General features: G+C 39.8%; 2 protein-coding genes and 1 pseudogene across 7 annotated transcripts in view; all 3 read right to left on the bottom strand.

Moving 5' to 3' along the window:
• Nucleotides 1-1,806: 1,806 nt before the first annotated feature.
• Nucleotides 1,807-9,634, bottom strand: LOC146611067 (RNA-binding protein 39-like). Of its 5 annotated transcripts, XM_085344536.1 has the most exons (17): nucleotides 9,359-9,560; nucleotides 8,773-8,830; nucleotides 8,431-8,600; nucleotides 7,649-7,698; nucleotides 7,163-7,214; nucleotides 6,868-7,059; nucleotides 6,619-6,672; nucleotides 5,873-5,990; nucleotides 5,634-5,786; nucleotides 5,158-5,295; nucleotides 5,004-5,069; nucleotides 4,719-4,923; nucleotides 3,695-3,781; nucleotides 3,509-3,605; nucleotides 2,732-2,837; nucleotides 2,545-2,623; nucleotides 1,807-2,389 (listed from the first exon to the last, which is right to left on the bottom strand). In XM_085344536.1, exons 2-17 carry the CDS (start codon nucleotides 8,821-8,823, stop codon nucleotides 2,289-2,291), a joined length of 1,719 nt encoding a protein of 572 aa, XP_085200662.1. In that variant the 5' UTR covers nucleotides 8,824-8,830; nucleotides 9,359-9,560; the 3' UTR covers nucleotides 1,807-2,288. The 5 variants fall into 5 exon arrangements, with proteins under 5 accessions (XP_085200662.1, XP_085200658.1, XP_085200659.1 ...); XM_085344532.1 differs by lacking the exon at nucleotides 7,649-7,698 and having other exon boundaries at nucleotides 7,163-7,212; nucleotides 8,431-8,482; nucleotides 9,499-9,634; XM_085344533.1 differs by lacking the exon at nucleotides 7,649-7,698 and having other exon boundaries at nucleotides 7,163-7,212; nucleotides 8,431-8,482.
• Nucleotides 9,635-10,518: 884 nt separating this feature from the next.
• LOC146611066 (ammonium transporter Rh type B pseudogene) lies at nucleotides 10,519-12,489 on the bottom strand (annotated as a pseudogene).
• Nucleotides 12,490-16,937: 4,448 nt separating this feature from the next.
• The window catches only part of slc12a5b (solute carrier family 12 member 5b), a 35,743-nt gene continuing 27,894 nt past the window's right edge, over nucleotides 16,938-24,786 (bottom strand). The window contains exons 12-26 of one of the 2 annotated variants that reach the window (XM_085344737.1): nucleotides 24,207-24,381; nucleotides 23,694-23,812; nucleotides 23,497-23,595; nucleotides 22,725-22,844; nucleotides 22,486-22,590; nucleotides 22,245-22,413; nucleotides 21,948-22,143; nucleotides 21,614-21,783; nucleotides 21,347-21,478; nucleotides 21,090-21,197; nucleotides 20,727-20,843; nucleotides 20,325-20,527; nucleotides 18,764-18,778; nucleotides 18,540-18,673; nucleotides 16,938-17,104 (exon numbers count right to left, since the gene is read on the bottom strand). In XM_085344737.1, the coding sequence (XP_085200863.1) occupies nucleotides 17,013-17,104; nucleotides 18,540-18,673; nucleotides 18,764-18,778; nucleotides 20,325-20,527; nucleotides 20,727-20,843; nucleotides 21,090-21,197; nucleotides 21,347-21,478; nucleotides 21,614-21,783; nucleotides 21,948-22,143; nucleotides 22,245-22,413; nucleotides 22,486-22,590; nucleotides 22,725-22,844; nucleotides 23,497-23,595; nucleotides 23,694-23,812; nucleotides 24,207-24,381 (1,954 nt within the window). In that variant the 3' untranslated portion in view covers nucleotides 16,938-17,012. The remainder of the gene's footprint in view (nucleotides 17,105-18,539; nucleotides 18,674-18,763; nucleotides 18,779-20,324; nucleotides 20,528-20,726; nucleotides 20,844-21,089; nucleotides 21,198-21,346; nucleotides 21,479-21,613; nucleotides 21,784-21,947; nucleotides 22,144-22,244; nucleotides 22,414-22,485; nucleotides 22,591-22,724; nucleotides 22,845-23,496; nucleotides 23,596-23,693; nucleotides 23,813-24,206; nucleotides 24,382-24,786) is intronic. The other variant, XM_085344739.1, reaches the window with a different exon arrangement.

The raw sequence follows: 24,786 nt of genomic DNA, 5'->3' as shown, positions 1-24,786 counted from the left end.
AATACCATAAAATCATTACATACAATAAAATAAATAAGGTGTCAGTTTCCTACAGAGTTAAAAGCCAGGGAATAAAAATAGGTTTTGAATCTGGACTTAAAGTTGGTTGTTGAGCCAACGGCTCAACCAGCCAACGGCTCGACCAACCAGCGGCCGCGGCAGGCTAAACATGAGGACACAGATGACGAACATGGACAAAATATGTCAAAGTCCAACGTGTTTACGTGTTTTGCTAGGTGCAAAGTTTTCATTTTGGGATTCTACTCGCGTTGCTTTACATAATTTAGAGTTCAGAATTACTATTGTATATTTCACTGGAGGCCTTCTACTAAGCCGCATTTTGTCCTATCCAGGTAACGTTGACGTTAACCCGGAGTTTAACGTACTGGGATGTTTTCTTACCGGGTTACAGCGCCATGGTAACGGTAACAACAGAGTCATGGATATAACTCGAGGGCTCTTGGTAACAGGTATGAAATCACCGCCTACTGACCAATCAAGGCTCCGGAAAATAGCGTCACCATTTCTGGAAGATTCTGGAAGGGCCTCTACAGGGAGAGTAGGAGGGACTAAAGGTTTACAGTTACGTCAAGTGTCTTTGCGTTTCCTTGATAATCAGTAGTAAGTACTGATTCGTAGACGCAACTGTGTTGTTTTATTCGTTTTTCTTTTATCGGCAAACAAGTACTGTGTAGTTGCTGACAAATTTGTACATAGACTAACCTTTACTCTTGAACACCTGAACAGCACAGACTCTCCGGTGTAAAAAAAAAACAAAACTGGAACTGTCGGGAGTAGGTTGTGTTCAGAGGTTCGGTTTAAAATCAGCTGTTTCCGCATTTTCACAGATTATTATATGTGCCTAACTAAAACCACTGAATGAAGCTCAAACTATACAGGAACTGTCACGGGAATGCGCGTGTATTCATTTGTTAATTTTGAAAATGTATAAAAATTTTCTATGGTTGATTCTCTTTACATTATTGGAATTGTAGGTTAGCTGTTAAATCAATTTTACTTTAATCTTCAGAGAATTGATCTGAAGGTCGTCTACTTTATTAGGTTGTGGGACAGTAAGATTTCATGTTTAAATAGATCCAGTTTAAAGTTAGAGAGCTCAAACTTGAAACTGCTGTGTGATGAATCACTGGATCAATAAGTTTCTGCAATTCAGTTTTATTTATTTAGTGCCAATTCATGACACTAATCACCTCAAGGCACTTTATAATTGAAAAAATACCCTGCACTTATGTGGAGAAAACCCGAACAATCAAACAACCCCCTATGAGAAGGAACTTGGCCACAGTGGGAAGAAAAAAAACCTCCCTCTTAACAGGAAGAAACCCCAGGGCAGCTACCTGTCATTGGAGGGGGTGAAGGAAGACAGGACAATTTGTCTTATTTGCAACAGTGTTGCATTTTTCTGTTCTTTATAGATTTTCAGTCATCATTTTACCATTATCTGATAATGTCTCTCAGAGTAGGTGGCAGTCATATGGATCATTTTCTGTGGAAGATTCATCATATGACCTGTGAAACACTCCATTTAGATTTGATAGTGCTAATATCACACTGGTTATCAACTTGCTAAATTAACCCAAATTCACATGACCAGTTTTCTGATTGCCCATCCAAGAGGGAATTCCCTAGGTATGTTTAATTTTGTTTAGGTGGTAGAGTGCCTTGTCTAAAGACGTATCCCTCATCCATGTGTGAGTTTTTGGGACATGTATATAGCAGGGAATGAGTAAAAACATTGGTCCAATACTGTAATTAGGACTTTAATCACAGAGGCATTAACCTGGCATTGAAAACTCCCCAAAATGGTAACAAAAAGAAAATGAACCATCAAATTTGCCAAGTTTATTGGGAGCCTTCATACAAAAATGAAATTATGGCTGTATAAAGTTACAAAGGATTATTGTCGATGTACTTTTGGCATTTAAGGCCCATCATCCCAACACTTTTTTTTTTCTAACTCTGCACTTTTATTTGAAATCTAAAAGTTCTGAATTTAAACAAGCAGATATGACAGTAATATTTAAAAACATGTAGACCAATAGATATCTGCAGATTACTTCTCAGTGGTAGTTTACAACACAAGCCCACAAAAAATTTGAAAAGCAACTAAACAAAAAGAAAAAGAAAAAAAATTCCCCCAAAATGGTGAACGTGAACTTGAGGCCACTTTTATTACACACAGCCAACTAATTTCAATGCAAATGTTTCAATGACATTTTCATGAATGCAAACAAATGTATTTACAGACTTCAGAAGCTTGTCTCTGACTATCGGCGTGACGGCATTAGAAGCTGCTTTGCTGTTACTGAATCAGGGAAAAGGTTGTGGTAGGTTGGTAAAGGAACATAGGCAGCTGTTATCATTTTACCTGTGAAAGAAAGACAAATGTAAACATTAGAACCTACAGTTTGATCGAGAATATTTAAAAAGAAAAAAAGAAAATAAATTTTACTTGAATTAGAACTAAGATATTTGCAGCTTAAAAACTAGTTAATAGCTGCCATCTTCAGCAGTGCTGCATACCTGCAAACCAGCGTCCATGAAGTGCATTTACAGTTGCCATGGCTGCTGGTATCGAGGGACACTTCACATACACATTACCCTATGTGAGCAAGAGAGATATCAACTTTACTGCTTGTGCATTTCAAAAAAAATGTTGCAAAACAAGCTCAGTGATGTTAAAACTATCTCGTTTTAATCTTCGACTTACTTGAGGAGAGTTCTTGTCGACATAAATGTGAACGATTCCACCGTGTTTGTTGCATTCCTCAATCACATCATCTTGGATTTCAGCTGCCCAGCTGGGATCATTTTCCCTGCAAAAATAATCAGCAATATTAGAAATCCAGTAAAATGTTCCGCTTGACTCAAAAAGCTTGATTTTTAACTTAATGAGTTTCACAAATTTAAAACCAGCTGAATGCACATCTTTTGTTTTCAGATTGAAACAAAATTCAGAATTAGCCTGAAAAATAACGCACAGTTGGATTTTTCCCCATTACTTTTCTGTTAAGTCATTTCAAAAGAGATTTCTTCACTGACAGGAGGAACTGAGACCACACAGACTTGTCAAGCTCGCACACTGCAGAGCTCAAGCATGTGACCAGTTTATTATTTCGTTGTTGGCTTGTTTTCGGTTCAGCACTTGCCTTGTGTATATTTTCTGTCTCAAACTTTTGAACAGAAATCGATCTACGGATAAGAGAGAGGTATTTTGAATACACGAAAGTGTTTAGAGTAGAGAAAAATTATGAATTAAAGGATTGATGACTTAAGAATCACTGGACACTGATGTTAAAAACTCAGACCTCTACTAAATTGGTTCCAACACAAATGAATTACATTAAATGCCTCATTTAAAACAGTCAGATTCTTCTTTGATAGTGAAAACTTGAACAAGCCATCTGACAATATGCTTTGCTCTCAGTCCAGGGATGCAAAGGCTTAAGACAAACTTAAAGTGAACTTATTTGAAGGATGTCCTTACGCTTGTGGGTTGAACAGGTTGGACAGCTGAAGGCAGTGTGTGGCCAGTGGCTGAGATGGGAGGTTCAAAGCTTGGCTTGGAGCTGGGGTTGGAACAGCTGGAAGAAAGAAAAAAAAAAAAGTTGTCACTAAACCTGTGGCAAGAAAACATATCAAATACTAAATATCTTCCATCATCTAGGCTCACCTGCTGGAGCGCCAATGCCCCCAAAGGGTATGGAGCCAGTCATCTGTAGAGCCTGCTGAGCAGCAGGTGGGATCTTCAGACCAGTCCCTGTTGAGAGAAAGAAATTGTTTTGCATAGGGTTAATTTTAGACACTTAAAGGCAGCAGAAGCATGACATGTAGTGTGGCCTGATGAGGACAGAGAAACAATCACTTTCATTCACATGGTCATTTCCCTCTACCAAAGACATGTAGTTGGTGGGGGAAAAACAAACAAAAACAGGTTTCACAGCCATGTGGTGACTCAAGTTGTGTCCTTCTTTCCAGGCTTAAAGCTTGAGTTACACATCTGTAGGAAATCTACATCCTAACTGATATTGTAACTGGAAACTCCTTTTATCCCTGCACCATGCCATTCAAATCATCGTGGTATGGGCAGACCTAACAGGTAGTTACATTTCTTGGAGGTGCATGTCAGGTTACATAGAACGTTGCAGTGAAAATTGGTTCCAGTTATGGTGCGAGTTATGGCACACCATAATTCACGTGTTAAAATAAATAAATAAATAAATCTGACTTCTCAGTGTTAACGTTTCTGGAAAGCAAACAATGTGGAATCATGGCAGGACATTAAAATATATTTAATAATGTTTAAATAATTGTAGTTATACAGTACTTTAACATTGGGGTAGTAGAGAAAAAAGGCAAAGAAGATGAGGAGGCTAAAGCTCCCGCCTAAAATGGTCTACTAGTGCCCCCTGCTTTCTGTCCATATGCTAATACAGTAAGTAGGATTAATGTTATTTTGGAGATTTACATTTATAAAAATTGTGTTTGAAAAACCAAATTTAGGTCAGTGTAAAGTAAAAATACTTAACCACTCATTCTGGCTTATTCCAGTATAATAAATGACCCTGACACTGTTACATATTACATGTATGCCTGTGGTCTGACTCATTACTTTGCTAATAAGCTGTTCCTTCCTCTTTTATTACGACCAGAAATTTTTCCAGGTATGGATATGCCTGCCAAGTGCCATTACAAACCTTCTGCTAGTCGAGCCATCAGCTGTAGACGCCCCGTAGTCCCTAGGTCAATACCAGTCCTCTCTAGTTCGTCATTATCCAGGAACGAGCTGGCTGTTGAAGAGTCTGAGCGCTCTGTAACATGCCCCACCTTCATTGGCCGTCCGGCTAGCTCAAAGCCGTTCAGCTGCTCCAATGCCTTTTTTGCACATTCCGCATCTGCAAACTTCAGAAAGTTAAAAGGTTACAAAGTGAACCCAGCAGCAAACAAAAAGCTACCAAAGACATACAAAAGGCTTTGTTTACCGATATGAAGCCATATCCTTTGGATCGGCCAGTCTCGCTGTCCATCATAAGCTGGATTCCTTCAATCTATGAAGAAGAAACACACGTACAGATGATTATACTACATTCACTTAAATAGATTAAAACAAATTAATATTTGCAGAGTTCTCCTGACCTTTCCAAAGGGCTCAAAAATCCCTCGAAGCATTTCTTCAGTAATGTTGAAGTGCAGTGAGCCCACATACAGGCGCATCGGACCTGAACTGCCCTTCTGCAGATTATTGGCAGCAGCTGCTGCTCTATTTTTCTCTGCCTGTAATTAGAAATAGAGATGACATGATTGAAGAATTTTAGTGTAATTACATTAAGTAATGTCAAAATGATAATGGACCTTAGTGCAGAATCAGCATTTGCTTTAATGCAATCTGAATTACTTAAGTTCTGTTAATATTTTAAGTTATTTTCCACTTTCTGGTCTGTTTTTTTTTTTTTTAATCGATAGAAATGGTTTTTTTTTTCTTCTTTTTCCCCCTCAAAGTTCTTGGTATGGAGTTCGCAACACGGCAGCTGACTATTAATATGTCTGGTCAAAGTGAGTAGAACTAATCGACTTGTTCTATATTCAAGTCCACAAAAAGAAACGACACTAACCTGAGATGCCTGGACGATGATGGGCACTCCTAAAAGCCTCTGGCCAGTCAATCCAATTGCCAGAGGTACAGAGGAGGACTCCACAAACTCTATGTATGCAATCCCCTTCGATCTCCTGGAGTTTCTGTCAGAGATTATTCTCACATCTCTAACCTATAGCGAGAGAACAGTCACATTTTCAGAGCCAAATTCCTGGATGGCATTCATTTGGAATTTACACAAACTGAAAGTCAACTGACTTTTCCAACGGCTGAGAAGAAATCCTCCAGGTCCCGAGCTCTGATTCTTGCAGCAAGCTGCATACAGAAAACAGTGCGGGCATCTCTCTCCTCTGGTGTTAGATTGTCAATTGGTGCCCTTAGGAGGAAAAGGACAAAAACCAAATGTGCATGTTAATCACAAACCAATAACAAATGCTTAAAAATATTTTAAAACTTTAAAGCTGTGATAGTATAGAAACCTAAAACTAAAACCATAACTTGAAGATTTGGAGAACACATGTTTTTTTTGTTCTGGTACCCCTTGAGATGACAGACTGTAAAGATGACCACTTCTGGCCACTAATATTGCTGCTGCTGCTGATGTGGGAAACTGATGCTGAACTGGGAGGACTTTTAACTCAAACACTCAGGGACAGGTAAGGTTTAACTTGAGCGGTATGGCAGCTTTGCTTGCTAGGCCTGTCAAGGTAGGCAACTGAAGAGCCGACAGACAATACTTATACCAATGTAAGTCACTGAAGGACCTCATAAGAGTGTTCTTTTTGGTGTTTTTAACAGTCCGTCTTTGACTATTCAAAGCCTGTCGTTAAGGAAGATGCATTTGCAGCACTGTGCTACCTGCTCCTTTGCTTGTATGCTATGCATGTCTTTCTAGCTGAGTGTAACAGTATTTTGAATTTTCAAATGTTTGGTGAGTCAAGGCCTACGAAAAATCAGGACATGTGTGCATACATAAAACCACTCACGTGACTGTTTTATCTTACCTAATGGGGCTCTTTTCTTTTTTGAAGGGGCTCCGACTTCTGGAACGTTTGCGACTAAAAAACAAATAAGAATTATTTTACATTTGGGGGGGGGGATCATGTTCTTTTCACATAAACAAGCAACCAACTTAAAATTACAAAAATAAATTAAGTACAACAACATTAAAAAGACCTAAAATCATACAATTTCAGTACCCAATAAAGTTAATGTAATATTTTTCTGACTAGCAAGCGTAAAAGGTCACATACATCGGACTCCTGCGTGCTCTGTACCGCCCAGCTCGATCTTTGCTTCGGGAGCGGCTGCGATGGCGCTCTCTGCTGCGGCTTCTTTTTCTTTCCCGGCTCTTGCTCCTCTTCTTAGTCTTCTTTCTGTCTTTGCTTTTGCTTCTGCTCCTCTTCTTTTTGGAGCCCGGGCTTCGGCTCCGACTCCTCCTTTTCCTGTAAAGTGTTACAACAGTTCTGTTGTTGTACACACACTTTAAAGCAGAACTTTGTCTGATTAAGCACTATTTAGGTAACATGATGGATAACCAAAACTTACTTCTTGCTCTGGTCATCGTGTCCATTTGCATGAGAGGACTTGTTCTCATCCTAAGCAAGGTCGATAGAAGAACATCATGAGGACGTAGATGAAACATTTCATGTCGTCAAGGTAAAGGGGATGGGGTGGGACAAGAGAAAATGCAGAATATATTCAATTAATAAAAATACAAACTTCCTACAGTCATGTCTGGACAGTGTCCTTCCACCACCCCAATAGCTTCCCATCCCACTCCATCCTTTGTTCCCCCCCCCCCTTTTACTAAGCTGCTCAATAGTTAATGCAACAAAGCAAAGATAAGGGAGAGTTTCCAACATATTAGCTCAGTTCAGGAAGCTGACAATAGTCAGGTCATCTCCACCAATACCCTTCTAATAGGTCGTACCAATGCCACTATTTGTGCCTAAACATGTGACCACGCATGGCCCATGGCCACTAAAAGAGATCCTGTGTGGTTGGTGTCAGTCCAGAGATCTTCACCCATTTTCGTTCTTGGACTGTAAGAGCTCGATGCCACCTCTGTCACACATCTTGCCCTGAAGCAAACAGGGATTCACACTTCTTAGTAATATTGACGCCCAAGCAAATAAATAAATAAAGATTAATTCATCCACGTGTTACACTACCATCATCTTCAGTTTACAGTAATACTTACAACCTTTTGACTTAAGGAATTATTAACTACTGAAAGTAAATCATCTTATACAATAAAAGGCAGATGTAGCTATTTTACAGTTATTCTAGAAATATATCAATATCTGTGGTGTTCTGTAGCATGCAAAAATCAAGATGCTGATTCACATTACAGTTGGCTAAGGCAAAGAGGCAGTATTCATATTTACCAGCGAGAGAAAAATAACTTGTCACCGATAATTCTGCTGTAGAACTATGACAAAAATGCAATCGCTGGATTTTCAAGAATTTTGCTGCATTATAACTTCAGGAATTACGCCACTCACAGATTGACACAGACACAACTACATACAAATACAACTGCCTGAGGAAATTATACTTTAGCACAACTTTATATACTGATTCTTGCTAAAGACTAGACTTGTTAATGCTATATAACAGAAAAATAATGTTGAAATCACACACACACACACGGAGGAGATTTTTAACAATACAAAACAGTTTTCCATTTAAAAAGGCTCTTATTGAAAAAACCCTGCACATTCATAAACAGCGACAACATACAGATTGTAAATCTGAATACTGCCTCCTTTGCTGGACAAGTAAAGATGGGCTTATCAACCATTGGCATTCACCTTGTAGCAACCGAATAGGGATTGGATGTTCTGGGTTGAATCTCTTTTAGTCCTAAAGTGAACCACAGTACATCAGTATATGCGCAATAACTACCTTCCTTTTTTTCACAGTTCACAGTGGAATCAAAGATGAATTCATGGGAGTAGAGGTGAGATATCATTAGGGAAGTCTATAAAGAGAGATAGATGTGGATTTATTTATAATTCTGTATTGCGTCTTAAATACTCATTCACACCACACAACATTCAAGTTAACTTTGTCACAGTAGCAAATATAAAAGGTCTAAAAATAAAAAGGCCGAACAGCAACACAGGCCTCACTTCTCCGACTTTTAAACCCACCTTTCTGTATGGAGCCTCCAGCATGGCCTCAACGTCAAAGTCATCAGCCATATTGATCCTGCAATAAGAAAGAAAAAGGAAGAAAAACATTTCAGTGATCCGTTTGCGCACGAGAAACTGTAATACCCAGAGTAAACGCTACAAATACACACAGCGTGGTAACGATGAGTCCTAGATTTTCTTATTAGTATCACATGCTCAACATACAATCCGTTACATGATCGATTGATACGGACAACATAAGAAAAACATATTTAATTGTACCCGAAGAACAACAAAGCTTTCTAAAATCTCAACGTTGCGCACGCGTCTACCCGAAACGTAGCTAATGCTAACTAGCCACCACGGCCGTGCTTTCAAAGGCCCGCACTGAATCTATGCTGACCATTTTGATAATATGAATAATAGCAGGCTTGTAGATATGCAAACCTATAATCAACCAACCACCATTTTGACGTATTTTACACGATTCCAGATAATATTTATGGTGGAAACCAAAAAGAAACGCTTAGGTTCGAATACGGCTAAAAAGCTAACCGCGCTTCCGCGGTAGCGAGCGAGCTTCATTAGCAAACATTGACGTTACCGTGTGAAACTGAAGGAAATGTTGTGCCAAAGTGAAAATATCGCGGAAAACGTTCTGGTGTAGAGAATCCTCTTCGACGCCTTTCTCTTTGTAGATTACACAAAGCCAAGATGAAGTCACAATTTCGGAAGTTATATAACCTCGTTTAAGGAAGTCCCCGTTGCAGGTCGTGGCCTGGTACCTCGCCGATCTCCTTCCTTCTTCTTCGTGTTCTTCCTCTGCTATGGGCATTTACTGCAGCGGTAACGTTTGGTGCTGCGTTGCTGCCACCTACTGGAACCGAGAGGCCCTGTTTGAATAGTACTGTATATATTTTCTACCAATTCTGTTGCTTATGTTCAGTTCTCTAAACTGAACATGTCAAAAGTCCGTCCCGGTGACCAATCACGGCCCTTGGTCAGCTCTTATACAGCCTCTCGCTCCTTTGTTAAAATGTATTCTTTATGGCCTGTCATCACAAACAGAATTAATAAAGTGTTATTGTGGCGGACCACCAGGTGGCTCCACTCACACACAAGTTGAAGGGAAGTGTGGGGGTGGAGATTTTGGCCGACCTCCTGCGCTGGGGTTGACAGTCTCTGGTTTTCCCCCCAGGACTACCCCCGGACCACCAACGTTTGAGCCTCCTCCTGCCTTTCCTGCTCGCCTTCACCAGCCTCGTTCACAGGATGGACCTTCCTCTGCCTGTTCTCTCCCTCCCAGGTTCAGTCGTGCGGGTCGTTTGCTTAGACCCAGGGTCCTGGACTGAATGGAGACCTGACTGTGTGTTCAAGGGGGGGTATGTGTGGCGGACCACCAGGTGGCTCCACTCACACACAAGTTGAAGGGAAGTGTGGGGGTGGAGATTTTGGCGCTGACTATATGTGAAGTTCTGTCAGTTAATAAAGTTGTTGGAGTGAGACACTGAGACCTCTCCTGTCGTTGTTACATACCTCCACATTATTTTAATTTGTACCTAATAGTGGCAGCACCATGCAGTGCAGCCAATGAATGTATAAAGTTTTATACGCTCAGACAATACACAGAATAGTGAGTCTCTTTTAAATTTAGCCTGAGATACTGAAATTAAGCAGCTTCACTGAAGTTTTAGTTATTCCAGACAGCTTGATCTTCTTATTTTCTCTCCATATGTGAATGAAAAGTAGATTTATTTTGTCAAGGCTTAAACACACATGATCACAGTAATGAGAACTCTTCTGTTATTGAAAAAAGCACAATATTTATGTTTCAAAAAGGCAAGAAGAAATGTTGGCCCCCAGGTGAGTTTCTGTTAATAAATATAGACACTGCTGCTCTAAGCTGTTTATCTTGTTCCCCCGTAGACCATTAATTAGTAATATTACAAAGGTTACAAAGGTTTGTAGAAAAAACAACAATGTCTAATTTGCTCTTTAACACACAGTTTCTCAAATGTTTACATACATGGAAACGAATAACATAATGACCATCAATATAAGGCTGTGCTGGACCGTATCATCACTGTGATCACTAGTGAAATATCATTTACAATGAAATTAATATAAAAAAAGAATAAAAAATTACTATAACACATATTTCCATCATTGCAATAATTTTCTTTACTCTCAAACAATAACATAGCCTCATTTATATATATTTCCTGTATCATGCCAGTTAAATGCACTGACAGTCCTTGGCTGCTGAGCATCACACAGTAGAGTCTTCTACACTATTTGTGTTGCTGTGTTTAAGTCTGACTGGTGAATCATAGTCAGGAGGAACTTCAAAAAATGGCTTGTCATCAAAACAGAAATCGTCAGACGGAGATGCAAAATATGGCAGCCTCAAGAGAAAGCCTGTGAGTATGCCTCCCAGCGCTGACAGTCCTATGGTGGAGAATATAGCTGCAACCTGGAAGAGAGCCTGTTTTTGGGCAGTCCTCCCCAAACCTGCCTTTAAACCGGGAATCACCATCCGTAGCTCTTGTAGCTTGGGGTCCCCTTCCACTGGTGCTCTGTGGGCAAAGATCTCATAGAAACTAGGGCCGTAAACCTCCTCACTAGCTGTCAGTATGGCACATATCCCTGCAGTGCAGGATATAAGTCCGGTTAGTCCATGCAAGTTGTGAATGCCACACTGATCTTGGATCCTCAAACGTCGCGCCAAGATGGGGCTCAAATACTTGTAGCCCAACATGCATGCAATACACCCTATTACACCCAGAGCGTATGCAGCTACAGGTGATATCATCATATCCACAGATGCCCCGACTGTCACACCTCCAGCCAGGGTCACGTTCTGAATATCAGCCATGGTAAGCTTGCCATTTTTATTCAGCATAGCAGAGAGTGCAAAGGCTGTAAGTGTAGAGGCACTTAGTCCAATGAAAGTGTGGAGGATAGCCCTGTGCTGATCGTCTCCTTTCAGGACTAAAGCTGAGTTAAAGGAGGGCCAGAACACCCAGAGGAACAAGGTCCCCATTAGACACAGGATGTCAGAATGGTAACTTGTGTTCTCCTTTGCGTGGCCTTCATTTAGACTAGGCCTGTACAGCACAAAAGTGACACCCAAGCCAAAATAGCAGGCAAAGAGATGGATGAGAATGGAGCCTCCTGCATCATTGATCTTCAGATACTTAAGCACAACCCATTCTGTGACGGCAAACACAGGAACCTCCAGCAGAGCCATTACCAGTATCTGCAAAGGACTGGTCTTCCCCAGCACTGCCCCATACGATATCAGCACCACAGCACAGGCAAACTCTGCATTTATGAGATTGATCACTCCGAGGTGGATCTTACCATCATGGCTAAACTGGAAGTAGCCCTGCACCAGAATGGCCCACTGGATGGCAAAAGTAGCTGTGAGGAAGTTGAAAACCATCCCCCCAAAACCATAGAATCGGAAAAATGCCAGCAGGCACCCGAAACCCACGAATATCATGAAGTGTATGTCTATAAAGAAAGGGTAGTTCCTGTACACTGCATTGTGCATAGGGTTGGTCTGATTAGTCTGAAATTTGGCATCAGCCTCTTCATCATATGTAACAAATGCTGAATACAAGGCAACAATAATCACCTCTGCGATGAACACAAACACAGGTAACCGCACTCGAAGACTGGTCGATTGTTTCTTCATGCTGACAGCTCTTTAGAGCGAGTGACAGTCATTTGTTTTGCACCCTGGTTTAACTCTGTTTAGATAAGGAAGGTCAAAGGCACTGGTAAACCCACTGAAACACATCAATATTCTCCTCCCCGGGAAATGCCACTATGTGGACTTTGCTCATGTTATTAAGACATGCAAAGTCAGCATTCTCTTTTCTTCTGTGTGTTGAAAACCCTCTGTTTTCCCACAGCTTTCATGTACCCTGTAACAGATGAAAAAAAAAAATCTATTTGAAAGTCCCATTTCTGAAAAAAAGTGAGTCTCGGTGTTACGGGTGTAACACACAGAATGTTTAACTTCTAGTCACACTCTGTAAATTAAATATTCTTTTAAGTAATTAAATTTTCATGCCCTCCAGGATTAAAGGATAATTCTGCTTGCATGATCCAGCTGATGGACAACAGCTGGTGCACGGCCAAAATGTTCCAGATGTGACTCATGTTCTGCAATTTTTTGTTCCAGGAGTCTGAGTGCATCCACATAAATTTATAGATATACATTAAATCTTGCCTTTGATATGTGCCCTCCTCATTATTAATTAAAAAGACCGAAAATAAACATTTTCAAACAATGAAAACTAAACTGAAAATGAACCGAAACTGAACTGAATTAAAAACAAAAAAGTCAAAATGCAATTGGATTAAAAACTATGTAGAAAATCCCAAATTATAAGAACTCTGGCCAAAAGGAGATGCACTAGAAAAGATGACAAATATTTCAACTGTTTTATTAAAATTACTTTAATCTTGTGCCAACATTTGATTTTGTTTTTACATACAAAATTTTTTCTTTAAACCACGATATGATTGTGCACATGGTAGATAAAACGAAGTGTCTTAAACCTATAAATCTATAAAACCTGTACTGAGACACATGACAGTTGTTATCCCTACAACTAAAATCACAGATGTGTATTACAAATGTCCCGTCATGTCGCTGTGTCACACTTCAACATGCTCTACACACAAACACAGGTGTCAAACACACACACAGCTACACACTCTCTCTATCCATGAAACTTCTAAAAATGTAACTCTAAATTCCTGCATACTGTAGTCACCCACAATGCCCTGCAACCGTAATATGTCTCAAAAATAATTTCCGTTTTTGTTGTTTTTGCTAGTTATTATATAGTTTTGCACTCACGCTTTTCAGTTTTGGAAACATTGAGGGCTGTACTACAGAGCCCCTGAAGCTGAAACCTTTCTTTTTTTAAATCTTGTGTACACTAGACTAAGATGCACACAGCCACCATATAATGGAGAGAAACTAATCAAGTTTAAGTTTCACCTCAAAATATCTTCAATGAATATACTGCTGCTTTTGCACAGAGAGAGGACAGAGAGAATCAAGTTAAGTTTCAAAGATTCTCAGAAATGTAATTATTAAATGCTAAGTTATTTAGGGAGTTAAACATTATAGGTGTCAGGAAAGTTAAGCATTAATCATCCCTTGAAATTTGGATAGTTAGATATTTACTCCAAAATATCTGATGTTCAGTCTTAGTCAGCAGGAATAGAGTGCAATTTTATCCATGGTGGAAATGGAAATATGCACCCTTAGATTTTTAGCACTGCATCTTGACACAGTCAACAACAACAACAACCAATAATCAAATCACAAGCTGATTTTCATCTTAAAGGCCGATAAAAGGGCGGACTGTCTGGATCCTGTTCACTTCCAAGTTTTCGTTGAGCCAAAAAGCACTGCTATAACACAGTGAAAACAACCACTAGCTAAATCAAAGATAAATGAAAAAGTTATCATGGAGAAAATGCAGCTATTGAAGTTTAGGCTTAACCTCAGACTGGCTACAATGTATTGCTGCTCTTACACACAGAGAGGATTGTCATCAGCAAGAATCACTGGCTGTGCAGCATGCAGTCCTCAGCAAGAATTTCCTATTATGGTATTCCTCAGGGAAACTAAACTGAATTAGATGAGTGGTCTTCATTATGTGCTGGCTCTGGGCATGTTAAGTTGTAACTGATCAGTTGCACTAAAGTAAAACTAGGACATCACCCATTTGGTTGCTTGATGCCCAGTGATTGCATTGAATTTTTACTTTCAGCGACTGATTGCAAATAGTTGCAGTGACCAAGTGGCTGCGTATAGGTTGAACTTGCAAAACCCTCAACTTCTGGGCGGTCACTGTCACTTTTGATTACAAGATTGCACAGGCCTGTCTCTAAGCAATCACTTTCAAACTTTAATTGACTTTATTAGTGTCATACTGCATCAATATTAACCAAACAGAAAGTAATTACGAGGTTTTATGGATGTGCTACAGAATCAATAACATATTTACAATAAATCAGAGGAGAACTAAAACAACTTTTTGAAACCCTTAGGCTAATTTTCTTTATGTCTTTGTGTATAAATTTCTGTACAAAACCATTAGGTCAAGAGGAAAAACTCAACTAATATCAAATTCTCTGTGTACTGTATAGCCTACATACATACTTGGAGAAAAGAACTATCATTGCTGAAAACACTGTTTCAATACTGACATTATAAACTATGCACATTCTGGGGAAATGGCCCTATCTTACTAAAGTTTTACAAAATTGTTTGAGTTTAACAAGTCAAAAGCTCTACCAAAAACTTCATGTCTATGCCATTAAATAATTAAAATGACTAAAGCATACTCAAAGAGATTTAAATATATTTTATATACATGGCCACACACAAAATGCCCATCTTCTGATAGTCAGGATATTTAATGCCTAAGTCATACTAAAAGTTTAACATGTACCTTCTCCAATTCTTCAATATATCTTCTATTTGTCACTCTAGATTTTCTGCCTTTTTAATATAACAGCTATTTCCTTCACATTTTCATTTGGCCTGCATAAGCACAATAGCAAATTTAATTGATAAACATATGTTTAACATTTTGGGAGCTGCTCTTATTTTTTGTCTCTTGCTGAGATCTATACAAGAAGATCAATGCTGTTCTCCTGTCTGTCAGGTAATTATTAAAGCCAACAGAGAGTTAGTCTGCTGGCTTGGTTGTCTGGTAAATACTAGCAAACAGCCTTCTGTGAATGTAACAATTCTTTGTGGCATAAATGTAGCATGGCACCGGGAACGTTCCTCAAAGATTTTGAATGTTCTGCTCCAGCAAATCCCAAATGTGTTCTGAGATTTGGTGATGGTGAGGAGATTCTGAATGCAGTGAGCTCACTGTCATATTCAAGAATCCAGTTTAAGATGATCTAAACTTCCCGTTGGAAGCAGCCATCAGAGGATGGGTACCCTGTGATCATAATGGGATGGACATGGTCAGCAACAATACTCAGGTAGGCTGTGGGGTTCAATGATATTAAGGGCCCTAAATGTATAACAGCACCACCAGCTGCCTGAACCATTAAGACAAGGCAGGATGAAACCATTCCTTCTTGTTGTTTATCAGAATCAGAATCAGAATCAGAATACTTTATTGATCCCTGGGGGAAATTATTTTTTGTTACAGTGCTCCATTTTAAACCAACATTAAGACAAGACAGACAATACACTAACTAAGAATAGTACAATATATACATATATATACATACATACATACATAAGTCACTCATAAATAAATAGTTGGAAAAGAAATATGCCAAATTTTGACTCTACCACTTGAACGTTGAAACAGAAATTGAGATTCATCAGAACATGATTTTTTTCAAGTATTGTCCAATTTTTGTGACCCTGTATAAATTGTTGCCTCAGTGTCCTATTCTTAGCTGCCAGGAGTGGTCTGCTACTGCCTTCAAGGTTTGATGTGGTGTGCATTTAGAGATGCTCTTTTTAAATATATGTCTTCTCTAAAATCTTTACATTTTCTTTAAAAATCTTTTTTCCCTCAAACACACAATGAAAAAAAAACTGAAATAAAAATGTATAAAATGTTGATTTATTTAATAATCTATTTTAGTGCTTCTAATGTCACAAAACAAAGGATAACACAGATAACACACTATTTTAGGAGTCCATACCTGTCACAAATCAATTTGATCCCACTGTTTTTTTTAAATATTTATAACCACACTAGGAACAAAAACAGAAAAAAAACAGAAAAAACACAACTTGTCATGTGAATAAATATATAAATAACATCAATACTACATGACAGAAAATAAATAGAAGTGGTAAAGCAATGACATAAAGCCAAATGGAAAGCACTTAGACTACAAAGCTGATTTTAATATTTGGCAAACTTCTACTTTATCAGGAAAACTTACAGTTGTCTCTTGTGTTTGTAATTAAAATCTCTAAAACTGTTGAACTGTTCTTGACCTGATGAGTCGAGAACAATGACCTGGGTGATAACAACTATGTACTCAAGTTAATCACTGGAGTGCACGATTCTGTGTACTATGTACTCTACAGGTTACCTGGAACCTCATTCAGCTGAGTCTACATAGTATTTCACCTGAAAACTCTGAGTACAACGTGTGGTGGCAGGTGACAGAATGGATGTGTGAGAAGGGAGGAGAGGGCAGAGTCCATGTATGTGCTGTTGTGAGCTCACGAAGGCAGTTCAAGAGTAGATGGTGATGACTTCGCGTCCACCTCCACGCACCAGGAGGACCCGATTGAGACCTTCAGTGAGCACCTCAAGAAACTCCATGTCTGGGAAACAATCGCAGTCAAGGAGTTTTTTTCTTTCCATATTCTTCTGGTCATTCGCTAACTTTATGTGACGCAAAGGTCCATTTTCATCTTAGTGAAGTGAAAGGACTACCGTACATATTTAAGGAACGTGCAGCAGCTTACATCATGCTCAGACTACATGGACTCAGACTACAATTTTCACCAATGCTGTGCAAAAACAAAATTCTTCAAGTTAACTTGATGTTTTACCCCACTTACCCTTTTACTACCCTTTTACTTCATGCTAACAGAAAAATGCTTTCTTTCCATTTTATAATTATGACAGCCTGTACAATAACTACCAGAACTTTTTCTGTAATTTTTACAGTAATATATTTATTTCTACTAGTTTGAGTCCAAAGATTCATGCTTTCGTTCGTTCTTTCGTTCATTTATTACAACATAATTTGTTTATCATGCAGATGCCTTGTCAAAGGGTCACATAGATGGGAGAAAGATGATGATTCGATGATGCGAGCAGCATGACTCCTATTTCAAGTGAGAAATAATTAAAATAAGCAGTATGTCCTCATTCCCAGGGTACCATATACTGAATTTTTGTTGCTTGAGTGTCAGAGATGCCTAAGTGTCCTTTGATACTGGGACCTCAACAGACACACAGTATAGACCCTTTATCAGTACCAATCAGCATCACTGACTGGACAGACTGAGCTCCTAAGCGTCAATTCTTATAGTGCAGGGCAAAATCTTTCCTTTAATCCAAACCACGATCTTTAAAAAAATCTTGACAAGTAGTTTTAATACCAAACATTAACCAAACACTGACTGAAAGCAAACCTAAACAAAGAGCAAAACACTAAGACAAAAGCTGTGGTCTCCTGAGGGGTGCACTATGAAATGAGATTAATCCTAGAGCTTTCAGTGTAACAAATATGGTTCTCTTTGTACGCAGATCACAGGAAACAGAGGGCTGAAATAGGCAGAAAAGACTTTATTCAGAATACTGGAAGGGGACCTAGTTTTCCTGGGATAAACTGCCATGCAGCAAATCCCTTACTTCCAGAGTTGTAGCTTACCCGTTACTTCTTTTCCATAATGGACTTCAGACATTGTCATTTTGCCCTTACCTAGGATCATTGAAAGCTGGTATGTCCTGCTCTGAGCTTTGGCCTTCCTGATCTATAGTCTGCACCTCCTCCACCTTATCTCCTGACAGCACCAAATATTACTCTCCTTCTACAGTTCTAAGTAACGATGTTTGTGCCTCTTTCAACCCTCTGCTTAAAGAAAAGTCAACGAGTGAGCATGAAGCAGAAAGCCCGGCCCATTATAATTTCCTTTTACTATAAAGCACTTTCTTTGAAACTGCAAGATGAATAATTTATCCTTAAGTAAAATGATGATGTGAACTGAACTAAGACATATGACGAACAGTATGTGAGATGTAGGATACAGTTTTCTTCGCCCACACGGTTCTTTGGTGGTCCCGGCATGTTGAGCAGGACAAGTTTTGCCTCCTTGGACTTCTTCGTGATGACCTCATTGAGCCTCATTGCTGTATGCATACGCCTCACGTCCGTCTGGTTCCTGAGGCAGGAAACATTGGGTCACAGCAGGTTTCATTTTTAAATCGATCGCTCAGCTCAACTCACGGTGTCTAAAAATGAAAATACTTACAAGTTCTCCCATTCCCTGGAGCATGTGTAGAAGGAAACAATATATGGTCACACAGAAGGCTACATTTATTGGTGGTTAAATCTTTTATATTGACTGAGCATCTTTAGAAGTGAACAGAAGACTGTAGTAGTTTTTAATGTCCTAATATGGATATACACTGTGATTTTGAGCATGTAACACCTATAAACACCTGTTGCAACTTTTAATATCAAGGTGACTGGATGGGATATCACATCATTTATAAATACAGACAGATTGTCAGTCTGAGTCTGTGAGATGAGCAGATGAGTGCCACTCATCTACAATATGTCCCTTTGCAATAAGGGACTCGACACAACTAGTTGCATTATGGTTATACTCTTATATGGTAAATAAATGGTAAATGGCCTGTATTTATATAGCGCTTTACTAGTCCCCAAGGACCCCAAAGCGCTTTACATATCCAGTCATCCACCCATTCACACACTGGTGATGGCAAGCTACATTGTAGCCACAGCCACCCTGGGGCGCATAAATGCAAAGTTTCTGCGTGCATGTCACTGCAGATTATAGCCACTATTTGTGGATACATTTATGTAGGCTTCCAACACAACATGCTTTCTGGACTCTGATGTAAGTAATGTGAATTTCTGTGTATGTAGCCAACATCACAGTTCATTGTTGTATTACCATAAAACATATTGCATGTATTTCCAAATTTGAACCCTGTCAACTGCAAACTGATAGCAGGCTGACTCATTCTTATTGCCGTTTTATCAGTGAGGCCCTGAAGTTACGAGTGATTGCCACATCTGGTGCTCTTCTTCAAAGCAACTGTTTCAAAGGCAACAAGATAGCAATTTCATTGTACCCTCTCACAGTAAGATTACCCCTATTTTCCCTAGTGTGACTGAGCATTGCTGAAGGAATATGCCTCACAATATAAAGCACCTTAGGCTAACGGTGATGTTGTCAACTGACACTGTATAAATTAAATTTAACTGAACTACAAATACACAAAACATGACAGTAATTTGGTGTGCAATTATGAATTAGATGAAATGAAAGAAATGCTCTCACACCACGATTGACGATCATGTGACAGAAGACGAATAAACTGCAGAACTAATTCTTTTTCATGTCACTGTTAAGTTCAAAGTTTTGTTTGCCACAGTGTTGCTTTAAGTCCTGTGACATGGGTCGATACGCACAAATATTTACAAATGACTGTGTGGGTCATTTGGATTAGCTACAACATTACAGTCACTGGTAACGTGACTCATACTGGCGTTAACTCTTCCAAACTCGATCCTATTAAACATTCAGAGGATGTGCCAGAACAAGCCTGTTGCACAGAAACACCACACCACAACCAACAAGACCCAGAGGGCCCAACATCCTGCTGCCAGACATCCCAGAGGCCACACATCCATGCCCTGATGGATCACAGCTGTTTTTCTCAGCATGTTTGCACAAGTTTAGACGGTCACTTTTAAAACTCTGGCTGATCTTACTATCCTGGGTGCGATGCCCGTTTCCTGTGCAGGATTGCTGAGCTAAATTAAGCTGACAGATCACTCACGGCTTCATGTTGAAGAAGTCTTTGCCCGCTTCCGAGGTCGCTGTTAGGAGGCTCTTCTCCTTTTCCGCACCCTTGTTGTCGGGCCAGACGACAGCACCACCTGCAGGTGCAGCAGGGGACGTGGGGCTTGTGGGGCTGGTTGGTGTGGAGACATTCTTGCTGTGGCTCAGTTGTACCTGTTTTGGGTTGGAGACGGCCCCAGGCTGACAGACAAACACCATCACATGAGCGGGTGATACAGAGAAAAGAGACGCTTGTCAGAAAAGGTGGATTTTTGATCAGTGAACTGTAAGGAATAATTGAGCAGCAACTAGAAAAACTAAAACCTGGCATAAAATGCAACAGGTGTTTGAAGGAAGTGAGGACAGAAGTACTGTACATTACACACTGGATCAGCTTTACCTCCTCTTCTAGTTTTTCTGCTGCACCAGCTCCCTCCTCAGCGCTTCGCTGTGACCGCAAGGCAGATGGATTTTTACGCCGTATGGACCCACGGGATGAATCTGTAATGCTCTGGATCTGTGAGAAAAACAAACAAACAAAAAACATCATCTGATTCCTATATTCCCACTGGAGTTCATTTTTTTCTATCTGCAAATCAGTCTAAACATGTACAGACACAGATACCTCATCATGAAGCAGTTCCTTTCCCCAGAGCGGATATTTAATGCCCATAGTGATAATGAAACAGTGCTTTGGCTGTCAACGTAGCTAAAATTAAATTTGTTTTTCCGGTTACAGATAGTATGAAGGTTCCTGGCTTACCTCTCTCTCCATTTCATTCTTGGTCAGATGCATTTGTTTGAGGATCTGTGATCGCTGCTCCATTATCAGTGTCTTCTCATAGGTATAGGCTGAGATGTCACCGTCATGCTGTAAAGGAAAAACACACGTCACATGAAATCCATGTGTTACTTTGGAATAACGGCAAAAAAAGGGATCCTTCGAGAAACTGTTCTTTTAGGCCGCTCCTGGCAGGATTTGTTTGTGAGCACAGAATATGTGCCAGACAAATCTCTCACCATCTCAACCACTTCCACTACGGCGTCAATGCGCAGGTGATAGAGGAAGGTGATGAGGTCTTTCTTCATCTGGATGCTGTTGTCATCCATCTGAGCTACAGTGAAAATACGCATCTTGCACTTCCTCCACACCTATAGCAAGAAAAAAAACGATAACGACGTAACCAATGTGCCTCGAAGACAGTGTTTTTTTTTCCAAACACACTACTATCACACTTAACTTGTGCTCATTTAAGTGAAAAGAATCCACAGTTTCTTGTTCCTCACCTTATGCTGGCGCAAGAGGAAAGGCAGAAGCATTAGCATGCCTCCATCGTGGACAACCCACCACACGTCAATGTGGCCTTCAGTGAAACGCTCTCCATTGGATGGATAGCTGGAAATATTCTTAGGAACCAACAAGGCTATACTGGCTATAGTTGTCTCTCTAACCACCTCTACAGAGGAACAGGAGAAAAGTAACCCGATGGGGGGCAGAGCAAAGGATTACCTATCTTTTTTACCAAACTTTTTCAATGCCCCTGATTTGGTATTTGGTATAATATTTGATGCTGATGTTTATTAACAACTAAGAGAGCTTCTATTTCACTTGATAACTTACCAATGAAGTTCCTAAATTCCTGGTGGCACTCAGGCTGTTTCCAGTTACGGGGCCAGCTGACCATCACCGTGTTGTGCTTCAGACCTCCAAGTCCTCCAACCTGAATCAAGTGGGATGTTCCATCTCTGAGGTTGGAGGAGATGACGACCTGAGTGAAGCCCTTTACTTTCTCTGTCTCCATCAACTTACGCAACGACTGCAGGGACACAGATAGAGGGCAGGCGCAGCTGTTAGAGAAAGTGGCGATTCTTCTGTGCATGTGTCAGAAGTTTAAGTGTGTGTTAAAGAGTAACAGACCTGATCTGCCTTATGAGCTTCAGTGTAATTGTCAAGGAAGGTTCCTTGAACACAGGTGCCAACAATAGTCAGACCCTTCCCAGCTTTTAGCTGATTGGTCAGAGATAGAAGACGAGGCTGCTCGATGTTTTGCTCAGCGTCCATGCTCACTAGGACCAGGATCTGAGGCCTAATAACAAACAAAATCAGTCAGTGATAATCACAGGCAAAAGCCAACCAGCTCTATTAAAGATGAGCTGACCTCCAGTTCTTTGTGTGTGGTGGTCCCTCCTCCAGCCTCATCAGAGCAAAGCGAGCAGCGCTGAGCGAGATCCCACGTATCCCATCACCCCACTCCTTCTCAGCTCTGTCTCAAAGCACATTAAATTATTAGCTCTGGTCATACCTACAGCATCCAGATACATAAAAAATAGACTACTCTGTGACTTTTATCAAAGAATCCTTTCTCAAATGATCATTGAACAAATTATTATTTCTTACCCACAGAACTCAATGTATTTGTAGATGCAGGTGGCGATGCCCATAGCCACAATTGCATAATACCAGGAACACATGAACATGAGTGATAAGCACAAGCTCATACCCAGGAAAGACAGAGCCCTGCAGGGGACAGGACGTCATGTTTAGTCAAACCCAGAGTTCTGCCAGCTTCACACAACTGGCTGATTAATGGAAACAAGAAATTTTTAAGCTCATCGTGGAAGACAAACACACAAACTTCAGGTCTTTTTATGGAGATTCTCACAGGGGTGGTTTCTTTACATCAAATCCAGAATCTGTCTTTAAGCAGAGCTTAAATCCTCGCACCATATGTGATGAATATCTATGATATCTTTGGGATAGTTAAAGAATTTTATGCATGTTTGAATCACATCTACTGCAAGTATAAACACATTATGTGATACACATCTCTGCCAGTGTTTTCAGTGTTAAAATGATCAACAGGCAATATCAATATGCAAAGAAAAGCAGCAATGTGTCAGCAACAGCACCGAGGAAAAAGACTGCAAACTTAAATATGACTGCAAATGATCCAGTATTTAAAATACATTTTAAAAAAGGATGTGCAAAGCTTTAAATAATAATATATTTTGATATAAATACATAAATTTATATTTGCTACACACAATGAACACCAACATGCATTTTGGTGTGGAAACTCAAAGTACATGTCAAAGTAAATGTAAATTTCAGATTATAAACACATGCAAGAGTTTTTAGAAAGCTTTCATACTCTGACCCACAAACTCACCAGTGGTAGAACTTAAATCTGGGTCTCCAGTTTGGGGTCCTCAGCAACGTCTGCAGGGCGCAGGCGAGATTGACGAACATGTAGCACATCAAGAAGAACCTAAAGAAACAGATGAAGGGAAAGAGAGAAAACAGTAAGAACAGAAACCACAAAAAAGAATCTTTGCTTTAGTTGTTGTGTTTATCGGTGAGCAATACATGGAGAGGATTGGTGCGACTGAATCCAGAGAGGCTATGATGATGCCAATCTCACAGATGCTAGCTGTCAGTAGAAGTGCCCACGTGGGTTCCCCGTTGGCTTTACCGTGCCCAAAGATCTGCAACAACACAAGTGACATACAAATAAATAATGTCATATTTACCAATTATTAATAATTGTGTCTTCAGTTTTAGTTTAGTTTCTTTTAGATTAAGTCTTAGTTTTAGTTGTTATAAATTATTGTTGTATGGAGGATGTGTTTCGGTTTCAATAAATATGTCTAGTTGTCAGTTTTCACAAGTTCACAAAATAGTGTCAGTTAGTTTTAATTTTTTTTATTTTAGTTAACTAAAATGTTTTTCACATCTAGTTTCAGTTTTTTGTTTAGTTTTAGTCAACTATAACAGCCTAGAGTGGGGACAAGAATATCTTCAAGTCCCCACAACATTTCTGGCTCAGTTGGAAGCTCTGAGAGGTCTGTATTTAAGACAGAGATAGATTTCTGTACTCACTCTAAGGAAGGGGATGATGCCATCCCTTGAGATGGCCTGGAGGAGACGGGGAGCTCCTGTCAGACTCTGAAGTCCCGCTCCGCAGGTGGAGAAGAAGGAGCCAAATACAATAACCCACGGGGACGGCCATGCCAGCGTACCTATTACAAGGTTGCCACTGACCCCTTCGCCAAACCTGCAGGAACATGAAGACAGAGCTCCTGCGTTAACACAGTGAATGCAAATGTTCGACCAACCTGTGCTCAGTCAGGTACAAACAGTGAACAGCTGAGTTCTGCTAACAGATGACTGAGAGCATCGTTTTAGACTCAGCTGTGATTCAGTGTTTCTGATTTTTACTGAAAATAACTCCTCAGATAAACACAACTGCAAGCAGTCTGAAGCTGTGCTAAATGTTTAATTTTGTAAAGTGTAATGTACTCACTTATTGCTGCACATAGTGAAATGCACTATTATTAAACTGAAGCTACACATTTGTTAAAATTGTTAGCAACCTGTGCAGGTCTGTATTCCCTACATTCTTCCTTTCTGACTTTTTATTGGGCCTGTCAAACATTTTGCTGTCACACATGTGCCCAGT

Source organism: Diplotaxodon limnothrissa, linkage group LG20 (assembly GCF_057381915.1).
Source record: "Diplotaxodon limnothrissa isolate DT_005_m linkage group LG20, D_limnothrissa_male_GT1.1, whole genome shotgun sequence".
NCBI lineage: Eukaryota > Metazoa > Chordata > Actinopteri > Cichliformes > Cichlidae > Diplotaxodon > Diplotaxodon limnothrissa.
Note: the sequence above shows the minus strand (reverse complement) of the source record. Positions and strands in the feature narration are given on the sequence as shown.